Raw genomic sequence first — 13794 nt, 5'->3', positions numbered from 1 at the left:
ACATTCAGGAGAAATTTGGATAGGTGCATAGATGAGATGGTCTGGGTACAGGTGAATGTGACTAGGCAGCATAATAGTTCAGCTGGATGGGCTGAAGGGCCTTTTTTGTGCTGTAGTGTTCTGTAAATTGATAACTCAGTATCAAATTACACAGCACATCTCCTGCACAGGACCAGTAGCAACACGTCTAGTTTTTTCTTTAGTTCTCCCCTGAAATACCCCCTTAGCTCCGAACGATCCTGTCAAATACTTTGATCATCTCTTAAAGAATTTCCTTGTTTTTTTTTGTAGGAAAGAGAATACTTTAGAATAAAATTATACAATCGCCACAAGTGTTTCTTGAAGGGGAAAGCAGATGAATCCAGAATTTCCCTTCCTATACCCAATCTCACTGGAACTCCCTCAAAGTTCAATGTAAATTTATTTAGCAAAGTACGTCTATGGCACCACATTCTACATTTTCTTGAAGACATTCACAGTAGATATGAAGAAACACAACAGAATCAGTGAAAAACTACAAAGACTGACGTACCAGAAAACTGATGTACCAAAGGCGACAAGTTATGCAAATACAAAAAACATAATAATAAAGTTCAAAGTACACATATGTCACCATATACAACACCGAGATTCATTTTCTTGTGGGCATACTCCATAAATCCATTACAGAATAATAACGATAACAGAATCAATGAAAGACCGCACCAACTTGGGCATTCAAACAGTGTGCAAAAGACAACAAATGTACAAATACAAAAAGAAATAATAATAATAATAAATAAATAGCAATAAATACTGAGAAGTTGAGATGAAGAGTCCTTAGGTTGTGGGAACATTTCAATGATGGGGTGAATGACACAGAGTGAAGTTATCCCCTTTGGTTCAAGAGCCTGACGGCTGACGGATAATAACTGTTCTTGAACTTGGCAGTGAGAGTTCTGGGGGTCCTGTACCTTCTTCCTGATGGTAGGAGTGAGAGGAGAGCATGTGGTGGGGATCCCTGATGATAGATGCTGCTTTCCTGCAACAATGCTTTGAGTAGATCTGCTTAATGCTGGGGAGGGCGTAACCTGTGATGGACTGGGCCTTATCTGCCACTTTTTGTAGGTGTTTCTATTCAAGGGCAATAGTGTTGAGTGAATAACACTGAGAATGCATGTTGCAGAGTCTTTGAAAATGAGCCCATAGGTTGTGGAGTCATATGTTGAAGTGTTTGAAGTTATCCACACTGACTCACGAGCCTGATGGTTGTAGGGTAATAACTGTTCCTGAACCTAGTTGTGTGCAACCTAACGGGCTCCTGTACCTCCTTCCCGACAGCGGCGGGGACAAGAGAGCGTGGCCTGGAGGGTGGGAGTCCTTGAGGATGCGTGCTGCTTTTCTGCGACGGCGTTTTGTGTGGATATGCTCAATGGTGGGGAGGGCTTCACCCGTGATGGACTGGAGCCTTTCAGTCTTTCTGTAGCCTTGTCCATGCTGGGGCATTGGAGTTTCCAGACCAGGCCATGATTCAGCCAGCCAGAATACTCTCCACTGTGCACCTGTAGAAGCTTGTCAGGGTTTCTGATGACGTGCTCAACCTAAGTGAACTTCTAAGAAAGTCGAGGCACAGTCATGCCTCCCACCCTCACTGGTAGCGTGCAGGTTAATACTGACTTTCAGCTACTTCACTGCCATTGTTAAAATCCTTCGGAGTAGAGCACAATGAAGCTGACGCAGGGGCAGTCAGCAGTGAGCAGCAAGAGGAAATTAAATCCCCAAGCGGAACACCACATTTATTTTTTAAAAATCACTTCTATAGTTGGTCCAAATTTGCCATTGTCTAGCAAGATGTATTGTTAAAGAAGGGTCACTTTAAAGAGCAGGTGGATTTTTAAAAAAAATTTTGATTTTATTTAGAGATACGGCACATAACAGGCCCTTCCGACCCAATGAGTCGCATTGCCCAGCAACTCGCCTATTTAACCCTAGCCAAATCAGAATCAGCTTTAATATCTCTGGCATATGCTAAAAATTTCTTGTCTTTGCGGCAGCAGTACTATGAAATACATCAGAGAAAAAATGTGAATTACAGAAAATAATTATATTAAACAGTTAATCTAAATTAGTGGTGCAAAAATTAAAATTAAAAAAGTAGTAAGGTACTATTTATGGGTTCAATGTCCATTTAGAAATTAGATGGCAGGGGTACAGAAGCCGTTCCTGAATTATTATGTGTGTGCTTTCAGGCTCCTGTACCTCCTCCTTGATGGTAGCAATGAGAAGAGGGCATGTCCTGGCTGATGGGGATCCTTACTGGTGGATGCCGCCATTCTGAGGCATTGCTCTTTGAAGATGGGTACTGCTGAGGCTGGTGCCCATGAAGGAGCTATTTGACAGGTCTCTGCAGCTTTCTCGATCCTGCGCAGTAGCCCCCCACCCATGACTCCAGATGGTGATGCAGCCAGTTAGAATGTCCTCCATGGTACACATGTAGAAACTTGTAAATTGTCACAGGACAACTTACAATGACCAATTAACCTACTAACCAGTTCATCTTTGGACTGTGGGAGGAAACCAGAGCACCCGGAGGAAACCCACTCACAGGAAAGACATATAAACTCCTTACAGAGGATGTTGGTTTGAACTCTGAACTCTGGTGCCCCAGGCTATAACAGCATCGTGCTAACCGCTACACTACTGTAACATCCATAAATGTTAAATTTTTGCATCAATTCCATGCTTTAATGTTTGACCATTCAAAATCACAGAATGCTACAGTACAGAAACAGGCTCATCTCGCCCATGCCAGACTGTCAATCTGCCTAGTCCCATCGACTTGCACCTGGAGCATAGCCCTCCATTCCCCTCCCATCCATGTACTCATCCAAACGTCTGTCAATCAAACCTGCATCCACCGCTTCCACAGGACACTTCTCGGAAACCACTCTCAGTCAGGTCACGAAGCTAAGCATTCAAACCAAGTCTGCAGCCAAACTATGAAGCCATTCCTTCGGTACGGTAGAAGAACCAGCTCGATTCCCCACTTCCAAAAATCAAAGAATTTTCGATTGTTCAGTTCCATTTCATCATTCACAATTCCTAAACTGCCAATCTTCTCATTACATGGGATCTCCACGTCGAGAGGAATCTCTGTAACTACCCCTGGTCTCACTGCTATACTTGTGACTCAGAAAAATAGATGCCAATGCCTCTTCCACTAATGAATACTGCACACCTGAGCCTATCCCCACATGGTACACTCTAGGATCAGGATTCAAGATTGTTTATTGTCATTCTTCAGTTATCATCATTATGTGCCGTTGGTATGACGTGGACAATCGTGGTCTTATCGGTGAACATGATTGCTCTTGGCAAATTTTTTCTACAGAAGTGGTTTGCCGTTGCCGCCTTCTGGGCAGTGTCTGCACAAAACAGGTGACCCCAGCCATTATCAATACTCTTCAGAGATTGTCTGCCTGGTGTCAGTGGTCGCATAACCAGGACTTGTGATCTGCACCAACTGCTCACCCAACCATCCACCATCTGCTCCCATGGCTTCACATGAAACCTAATCTGGGGGGGCGAGGCTAAGCAGGCACTACATCTTGCCCGAGAGTGACCTGCAGGCTAGCGGAATGAAGGAGCACTCTACATCTTGTTTGGCAGAGACATGTCTCCAACCTGCCACTATCATCCTTCAGTACAGGAGTGCAACATGATATATTTATTTATTTTTACTTAACGATAAACAGGCCCTTCTGGCCCAACGAGCCGCACAGGCCAGCAACCTTCATATTTAACCCTAGCTTAATCACAGGACAATTTACAATGACCAATTGACCCAGTAACCGGTACATCTTTGGACTGTGGGAGGATAGCAGAATACTCGGGGGAAACTCATGCATTCACTGGGAGGATATACAAACTCCTCACAGGTGACATCGCAAGTGAACCCTGAACTCTGAGCTGTAATAGCTTCAAAACTAATCACTAGGCTACCCTTGCTTGTTACTCCGGATCCAATGCAGCATTAAAAAAACACATAAACGACACAACAAGAGAGAAAAAAAAACACAATAAATATAAATATAAAAAACAATCCTACAAAACTTAATGTAGAAATCACTGTTTTGGGTATAGGTCATATACACACATAAGAATAGCTTACACAGATTGTATGCACAAAACGATAAGTGACAGTGAATGGGGAGGGGGGAGGCTGTGGAGAGGAGTGCTGGTGCGGTGGGTTAATGGATAGAGATTTTGATCGGCCTGACGATTTAGGGGAAGTAACTGTTTTTGAGTCTAGTGATGCTAGTATGGCCGCTGCACAGCCTGATGTTACTGGCCCTTTTCCAGCACCTTTCCATGTACACGTCTTTGATGGCAGGTAGGCTGGTGCTGGTGGTGAGCTGGCAGTTTTAACTACCTGTTGTAGTGCCCTCATGGAAAAAGTGAGGAGTCCTCAATCCACACAAGCCCTGGGTGTACAGCGCTCTCTACACACCAGAAACTCACACAGGGAACCAAATTTGCTTTCAAACCCACGCTAGAGCAGAGCTGCTTAGTACAACAGCAACACCGGTCATTACAATGGATAACAAGATGCTTGGAGCGAGTTACCGGCTTGACATTTGATTGAGGTTAAGACGACTGCATAAACTGAGAGCAAAGTTCAAGCTGTTTATAACTGGTGTCTGAACTTTTAAAAGACTGCACTATGACCCTGAAATCACTCCAGACTGTGAGTATTATTGTTAAAAAAATAATGCCCCGAAGAGCAGTGTGCATTTTTTTTAATTCAGCAAGTCTGGTTTGCAAATTGCCCCCTGCAACAGGCCATCGGTTTTTATTCACATCAGTGATTCAAGAAGCACGTTTAAAAAACAGTGTATTACTGCCTCACACTGCTGAGAAGAGACTGTGAATGAGTTTAACTCCACTGGGATTTATCTGTACACAATATATGTAATATACAAGCATTCTAGAGCTGTCCATTCTGAATTCTCAACTTAAATCCTTCTGGGAGACAAACCTTTGCTGCCATGTTTTGCAACGAGGGTTAAAATTCCTCTGAATAGCAGAATACTACTTCTTCCATAAGACATAGGAGCAGAATTCAGCCATTCAGCCCATCGAGTCTGCTCTGCCATTCTATCATGGCTGATTTATTATTCCTCCCTATCCCATTCTCCTGCCTTCTTCCCCTAACCTTTGATGCCCTGACTAATCAAGAACCTATCATCCTCTGCTTTAAATATATCCAATGGCTTAGCCTCCACAGCCGTCTGTAGCAATTAATTCCAGATTTACCACTGTCACTCTATTCTGAGGTTGTGCCCTCTGGTCCAAAACAGCCTCCTCACATCCACTTCCAACCACATTTCCCTCCCCACCCATATCTTCCTAATAATTCCAAAACCACTTTTACATATTCAGCACAAAAGATTCTGCAATGCTCCTCCAGACCATGGTGCACCCACAAAACATATATCAAACACGGCACAGAAGACAACTATTATCATAACTAAGTTAAAAAATATACAATTCAAAATGCATATAGTTCACAGCACAGGCAAACAGTACAGTAAACAGTAAAGAAGTCGCTGACTTAGTGATCAGATCTCAGTGGTGGCAGGGTATTCATTAGTCTCACAGCCTAAGGGAAGAAGCTGTTACCCAGTCTGACAGTCCAAGTCCTGATGCTCCTGTACCTCCTTCCTGATGGTTGTGGGTCAAAGACATTTTGGGGTGGGTGGTATGGAGACTCAACAATGCTTTGGACTCTTCACGTACAACAGTAAATGTCACAAATAAGGGTAGGGAGACTCTGGTGATTCTCTCAGTAGTGTTTATTATACTTTGTATATTGTGTACTTAATGACTGTTCTCCATAGTGTGGTTCTCCACACACAAAAAAAACACCTGTTATGCTTCCTGTATTTCAAATAAAGCTATTCTCCCTGCGTATCCTGCACTTAAATATTGCACCAACTGTGAATGCTATATTTGTACAAGGTTCCTACTGCAGTTCCTGTGCTTGAGAATTGATCTTCGTTGTAATATACACACAGAGGCCACTTTATCCGATACCTCCTGAACCTAACAAAGTGGTCACGGAGTGCATGTTCGCGGTCTTCTACCGCTGCAGCCCATCCGCTCTGAAGTTTGATGTATTGTTCATTCAGAGATGTTCTTCTGCACACCTCTATTGTAGCACATGGTTATTTGAGTTACTGTCACCTTCCTGTCAGCTTGAACCAGTCTGGCCATTCCCCTCGGACGTCTCTCATTAACAAGGCATTTATAGAAATGCCGCTCTCTAGATGTTTATTTTTCGCACCATTCTCTAAACTCTGGAGACTATTGAGAGTGAGTTCCCAGATCAGCAGTTTCTGAGATACTCATTCTGGAACCAACAATCAAAGTCACTTAGATCACATTTCTTCCCTATTCTCATGTTTGGTCTGAACAGCAATGGAACTTCTTGACCATGTCTGCATATGCTTTTATGCATTGTGTTGCTGCTGCATGATTGGCTGATTAGATATACGTGTTAACAGCAGGTGTACTTAATAAAGTGGCCACTGAGTACGTTTTAACTTAAGCAACATATGCAGCCTTCATTTAAAAGAAAATCACCCTCAAAATCATTGATAAATTAACAATTCATTTTCATTTCAGCCTCTATTAAGTATTATTTTTAGACCATAAGACATGAGAGCAGAATTATGCCAGTCGGCCCATCGAATCTGCTATGCCATTCCATCTTGGCTGCTTTAATATCCCTCACAACCCCATTCCCCTGCTTTCTCCCCAAAACCCTTGACACCCATACTAACCAAGAACCTATCAACCTCTGCTTTAAATTCACCCAATGACTTGGCCTCCACAGCTGACAGAATTCCACAGATTCATCAGCTTCTGGCTAAAGAAATTCCTCTTCACCTCTGTTCTAAAGGGACATCCTTGTAGTCTGAGGCTGTATCCTCTGGTCTCAGACTCCCCTACTCTAGGAAACATCCTCTCCACATTCGCTCTGTCTGGGCCTTTCGATATTTGACAGATTCCCCCTTCATTCATTTAAATTCAATGGAGTACAGGCCCAGAGCCATGAAGCGCTCCTGATACATTAACCCTTTCATTCCTGGGGCCACAATTATGAACCTCCTCTTGACCCTCTCCAATGCCCATACATCTTTTCTTTGAAAAGGGGCCTGAATCTGCTCTCAATACTCCAATTGTGGTCTTTTTTTATTTAGAGATACAGCACGGAATGGAACCTTCCGGCCCTTCAAGCCATGCTGCTCGAGCCTAATCACGGGGTAACTTTTACAATGACCTACTGACTGCTGTCTTTGAACTGTGTCAGGAAACCGGAGCACCCAGAGAAAACTCACGCATTCCACAGTGCAGGACGAGCAAACTTCTTACAGAGGGGGCCAGGATTTAACTCTTAGCTCCGATGCCCCGAGTCATAACAGCACCATGCTAATCATTACCTTGCCATAACATTCAATGCCTTATAAAGCCTCAGTGTTACATCCCTGATTTTATATTCCAATCCTCTCAAAATGAATACTAACATCGCATTTGCCTTCCTTACCACCGACTCAAACTGAAAGTTATTCCTTAGGGAATCCTGCAGAAGGACTCCCTAGTCCCTTTGCACCTCTGATTATATAATTTTCTCCATTGGGAAAATAGTCTACATCTTTATTCCTTCTTCCAAAGTACACAGACGAGCACTTCCCTACACCACATTCCATCTGCCACTTCTTTGCCCATTATTCAACAGATTTGCAGAATGGATTTTGAAGTTATTTCGATACACTTCAAAAGAAAAGGAAAATGGAAGGTTGGCAGAGTCTGCCTCGCATGATGTCGGTTTTTCAACAATAAAGTGCAGGGGAAAATCAGAGTAACAGCAGGTATCAGTTAACATGAAATGGAGCTTGCTTATCCCAGCTACACTGTCTGGGATCTTAAAGACTTGCCGTAACAGCAGCAGTCTAATGAACATAAATAAATCAGATAAGGTCTTTGCCTGAAAACTTTCTGACCAAACTTCAGCAGACAATACCCAGGAACACTGGAACGAGCTCGGATACAGGCATCGTCTGAAATTCTCCAACAGTTGGTAAAACAATCTCTTACATATGGTTGGACAACCAAAAAGCAAATGTCACCTTATTAAATATAATAAAGTAAAATGTCATAATGGAAACCACCTTCTGTTTAATTGTTTTTTTTTCCCAGTCAGCTAAAATTAAGAGACAATTTAAGATTCTTGGGCTTGGTATTCCCTATCTCCTCAGCTCTTTGATATCTAATTGACAAATAGTTTGTGAACCTTCTGTAACAATTTACTTGTTCATTCCAAGCCACATTTATAGATTGTTATGAATCACAAGAAATGCCTGATGTTGAGACCTTGGCAGGTATTTATGCTAAATCACTTCAAACAGAAGCAGTAATTGCTGCAATCCACTGTTTCATCAGGGTTCAGGAGTTTCTGCATGTGTGTACATTTCTGTTTCTCTGAAGATGCATCTGCCCATCTGTGTGTGAGAGAGTGCATGTGTGTGTGTGAGCGTGTGTGTGCATGTGTCTTTATGCATTTCTGATCCTCTGTATATGCATCTGTCTGTTCCTGTGCACAAGGGTGTCTGCCTGACCCTGTGTACAAGCCTGTCTGCCTGACCCTGTGTGTAAGAGTGTATATGTCTGCCTGTCCCAGTGTGTGTGTGTGTGTGTGTGTGTGAATGCACGTGTATATATTTCAGTACCTTTATATATACATCAGTCTGTCCCTCTCCGTATGTCTGTGTGTGTTTGAGAGTGAGGGAGCGATGGAGGGAGAATGGGGCGGTCTGTATTTTTTCGTTTCCTGTATTTTCAGTGCATATGCTGAGTTAAGAGAAATGCAGAGTGGCAGCCAGCCGGACTTGTACTCACATATGCACGTGGGGCGGTTGGAAGCGACTCTGGTTAATGTTGTAATGAGTGAAGGCTTGAGTCGGGTTCGAGCTGTACTCGTCCACTGTGATGGTAATTTTCCCTTGCGAAGGAATTCCATGGGCCATCCTCTCTCGTTCGACAAAATCCATTTACACTCTTCCTTCGGCAAACGCTAAGCAGCGCATTGTGGGCCGTTTGGTGCTTGTGGACTTCCAGCCTTCCAATCTGGACACCACCAGCTACGTTACATCAAAAACTGGGGCACCCCAAGGAAAAAAAAAACAGCAGCGTCCTAGAAAGAGAGGGGAGGTAAATAGACAATTTGAGAAAAATGGGGTGAAATATAGAACAGTCCTAGTGTACGCAAGTTCAAAACAGAATTATTCTTCCCAACAACTCAATACTGTATGGAATAATTCTCTCCATCCCAAAGAGAAATTCTTCCACAAATTGTGAAGGGAAATAAAAAAAATTCTCACGGTTAACGCTAAAATGAATGCTTTTAGATCCAAAACTCTTCCCGGAGTTGTTCCAACACCGGTAGAGTCCTCGACACAATTGACAGACAGCAGTATAAATGATATTGTATACCTGGACGGCCCGCCGCAGTAAAGGCTCAAGTTCACGAACTTGGGACTAAAGACGTTATTACATACGGTGAACATTTGCTGATTCCACACCTCTAATCACAAACAGCAACCCCCCCCCCCCGTTTGATGCCTAGCTCAATAAATAAACCATGTCACTACTAGTATACATTCAGAACATCCATCACAGGCAGGCAGGCTGTCTGCGTGTCAGACCTCACTTACAATGAACTCCGAAAAGGTGATGTGCTGGCAAACCTGTTCCTTCTCCCGGTCACGAAGCCCCCGTTATCGACCTCTGCTCTCTTTCCCCCCTCCCTCCACATCCACGCGGTAGCAATGGGCAAGAGAGACCTGGTTCCCTCTTCACGTCCGCAAAACAAACCCCTCTCCACAACGTCATTCATTTCTCCGGCTAATCTCACCGCCGTCACTCATTCATATGTTCCCCCCTCGAATTTTTTCTTTATTTAAATATCTAATTCAAAAGCAAAAAGATGCACCAGCACCCAATCTCCCTTTGACGGCATTAATAACACCAGCAGAGGCTATTTTGTTTTTTTTTCTCTTCCCATTTGTAGATTTTATTGATAATTTGCAAAATAATGACATACACGGTCTCTGCAATTTACCACTCAATTTTTGCTCATATTTAACAAAAATAGAATTCCCTTCCTTAAATCTCTCTCCTGTCTAGGCCGCGAGTGTTTACAAATAAGCACGCATCGGAAAAAAGCAACACAATTGTTGCAAAAATAGTTATATTTCAAAGATATATATATATATATATATAATCTAAAATACGCACATAAAGATCAATAGTTCAAAATTAGTCATTTTTGTTCTAGGATTATCAGCATCAACTCTGTTGCAATTTTGATGAATTAAATATAAAGGGGAGGGAGGGAAAGACAGGGATGGGGTTGGTGGATAAAGAGGGGAAGAGAGGTACCGAACAGGTCAGGAGTTTGCATTAGATTCTGATCTCGCCTTTTGTGCGGCGGGTTACTGGAAAGAGAGGGAGAGAGAGAGCGAGAGAAATCAAGAGGACGGCCTTCGTCGCAATTGCTTAAAAGATCGCGACCGTGAAGACTTTTGTGTGGTGTGTGTGTAAAAAAAACACACACTCACAACCAGGAATTAACTCCCCTCGAAACACAGAGGGACAGAATATAAAGAGAATCGCTACATGTCAGTATCAGAAACGTTGCAATTTCTCCGAAAACGATACATTTGGCAACAAGGCGTTCGAAAATAGGTTAATTTCAAGCCATTCTGGTTGTCTCCCGCCTTGTAGTGACAGAGCACCTCTAACCTCGCGGCGCCGACCCCGGCTTTTGTGGCTGCCTTTATCCCCCTTCCTTTCCTCCTTCCCTTGCTCCCTCCTTCTTTCTTTTCACCCTCCCTCCTCTTTTTAAGGCACAAGGTTTCTGGGCTTTTCCCTTAAAATATTACCTCTGCGTGTTTTTTTTTTGTTGTGTGTGTAGTTGAGTCGGGAATCCGGGGTTGTCCTTTTTCGGGGTCTTCACTGGAGCCGATTCATCCGGAGGGGAAGGAGGGAGGGTGAGAATGAAAAAAAAACAGGGAAAGGAAGGAGGGAAGGGAGAAGGGGGTGAGGTGGGAGGGTGGAGAGAGAGATTGCCTGGGGATGACTGGCAGGCAAAAGGTGGGCACGGGGAGGGAGGTGGCGGGGGGTCACCGGCTAACTGATTCTTTCTTCCCTCCCCGGGGCACGAACCTCCGACCCGCCGGCACCCGGGAGCCGATCGCGGCGCAGCCTCGCTTTCGACCTTCGCTCGGGTCAGCGCTCCCGCAGGAGGAGCGAGCGAGGGAGGGGAACGGATCAACCCAAAAAAAACGGGGGGGCAGAGCAGAAGCCGAGGGGTGGGGGGTTGGAGAGAGGGGGTAGTGGGAACGAGGGAGGTGGGCGAGAGACTGGGGTCAGCGACGGGCACAGGGGGGGAGAGAAAGGGAGGGTAATGACACACAATGCTCGCAGCAGACTCCCTGCCTGACATATAGACAGATTTACATAAAATCACATTTCAACCAATAACTTCTCTCTAACACACAACTTTAGAAGTCTTTTTTAAAAATAAAAAAAAACTTTTAATGTGTGCCTTTTCATAAAAGCGTTGTGTGTAGATCTTGGTTTAATTTAAAAAAGGCATTTTTCCACCATACCAAATAAACAGGGACGAGGGAGCAATTGGAATTGTGCCAAGCGAGAGAGAGAGAGAGAAAGAGAATACCATTGAGAGAGTGGCGGGAAAACAGAAAAGGATTGAAGTCGGTCAGCGTTAATTCCTGACTCGGGAACTCCTCACTTGTTCGTTGACTGCGGGCAGCTCGGGTCCGTGTGTCCTGTGAGTGTAATGGGGAGAGAGAGAGAGAACAGAATGGTCAACCGTTAACTCCTGAAGAGCCGGATCATTGGGCTGAAACTTCACCGGTAAGAGACTGGAGGGGACAGGGTAGTGGAAATGGGAGGGAGAGAAATGATATGCCGACTAGAGGGAATGGGAAGAAAGGAATTTCTTTAGCCGGGGGCAGTGAATCTGTGCAATTAATTTTTAAGCGGAGGTTGATAAGTTCTTGATTAGTAAGGGCCTCAAAGATTACACGGAGAAAGGAGGAAAATAAGGTTGAGAGGGATGAAAAAAATCAGCCGTGATGAATAGTGGGGCCAAATGGCCTAATTCTGCTGCTATATCGTTAAGGACCCCCATAACCCAGGACGTTGCTTCCATCAAGGAGTAGGTACAGGAGCCTGAAGACACACGCTTACGTTTTAGTAACAACTTCTTCCCCTCTGCCGTCAGATTTCTGAATGGGCAAGGTTCAGTACTTCACAATTTTTTTCTTTTTTTTCGCACTACGTATTTCATTTAACTTTTAAATATATATTTCATTTGTAATTTATAGTTTTTTTATTAATATGCATTGCAATGTACTGCTGCCGCAAAATAACAGATTTCACCACATGTTGGTGATAGTAGATTCTGATATGTCCTATGGAGAGTGTGCAGTGGAAAAGTATGGGAGGGGAGCAGGGGAGGGTACGAGGAAAATGGGAGGTGCAGTGGGAAGGGGTTGAGGGAATGAGGAATGGAAATGAGAAACAACTGACCTATATGGCCTGAAATTTGTTCTACAGCAGTTGTAGACTAAAATTACCATAAATTACAAAATAAATAAATACTGTATCAATATTACCACTGACATGTTGTACAATGCAAGACAAAAAATTACTATAACTTTAAAAAAGAAAGCAAATAGTGCAAAAGACAATTAACAAGGTAGTGTTCATGGGCCATTCGGGAATCTGACTGCAGAGGGGAAGAAGCTGATTCCAAATTGTTGAGTGTGTTAAACAGTTTAAGCTCCTGTAGTTCCTCCTGTGTGGGAGAAATGAGAAGAGAACTGGTGCTGGGCGGTGAGGGTCTTTTAATTATGGCTTTGTCTTCCTGAGGTCCTCTGTGGTGCAGAGGTTTGTGCCCATGATGCTGCTGGTTGAACCTGCTGTACCAGGCTGTGATGCGACCAGTTGGATCGCTCTCCACTGTACAACTAAATGTTTGATGTTCTACCCCAGGAAGTGAAATCACATTTTATCTACCCCAATAGATGGACTCACTATCACTGTCCATCTTAGACTAGGTGTCTAGTCTTGAGCTACGTATCATCAAATCCAGCTATCAGCCAGTAGGGGAGATTTTAGGGAGCTAGGAAGAAAGCTAAAAAGTGGAACCTCCAGGTTCGTAATCTCAGGTTTGCTGCCTGTGCCATGTGCCAGTGAGGGTATGATTAGGATGACTCGGCAGATGGAGCTGCGGAATTGGTGCAGGGGGAACAATTTCAGATTTCTGGATCATTTGGATCTCTTTAGGGACAGTAGGATCTGTACAAAAGGGACAGGTTGCACCTGAATTCAAGGGAAACCAATATCCTCGCGGGCAGGTTTGCTGGAGTTGTTGGGGAGGGCTTTAACTATTTTGGCAGGGAGTTGGGAACCGGAGTAATAGGACTGGGGACGGGACAGTTGATATGCAACCAGATACAGTGAAGCGGAAGAATTCTAAAGGCAGAATGATGCATCCGTGGCTGACGAGAGAATTCAAGGCCAACATAAAAGTAAAAGAGAGGGCATATAGTAGAGCAAAAATGAGTGGGAAGTCAGAGGATTGGGAAGCTTTCAAGTACTAAGAGAAGGCAACTAAAAGCCATAAGTGCAAGAGATGAAATATGAAGGTAATCTAGCTGA

The 13794-nt window shown here is 43.8% G+C and overlaps 1 protein-coding gene across 2 annotated transcripts in view; it reads right to left on the bottom strand.

Moving 5' to 3' along the window:
• The window catches only part of mpped2a (metallophosphoesterase domain containing 2a), a 210235-nt gene extending 198397 nt beyond the window's left edge, over positions 1 to 11838 (bottom strand). Inside the window, exons 1-2 of one of the 2 annotated variants that reach the window (XM_072272830.1) lie at positions 11783 to 11838; positions 8941 to 9235 (exon numbers count right to left, since the gene is read on the bottom strand). In XM_072272830.1, the coding sequence (XP_072128931.1) occupies positions 8941 to 9092 (152 nt within the window). In that variant the 5' untranslated portion in view covers positions 9093 to 9235; positions 11783 to 11838. Of the gene's footprint in view, positions 1 to 8940; positions 9236 to 10985; positions 11509 to 11782 lie in introns of those variants that run through there. The other variant, XM_072272829.1, reaches the window with a different exon arrangement.
• Positions 11839 to 13794: the final 1956 nt, after the last annotated feature.

Source organism: Mobula birostris, chromosome 11 (assembly GCF_030028105.1).
Source record: "Mobula birostris isolate sMobBir1 chromosome 11, sMobBir1.hap1, whole genome shotgun sequence".
In the NCBI taxonomy this organism is placed as follows: domain Eukaryota; kingdom Metazoa; phylum Chordata; class Chondrichthyes; order Myliobatiformes; family Myliobatidae; genus Mobula; species Mobula birostris.
Note: the sequence above shows the minus strand (reverse complement) of the source record. Positions and strands in the feature narration are given on the sequence as shown.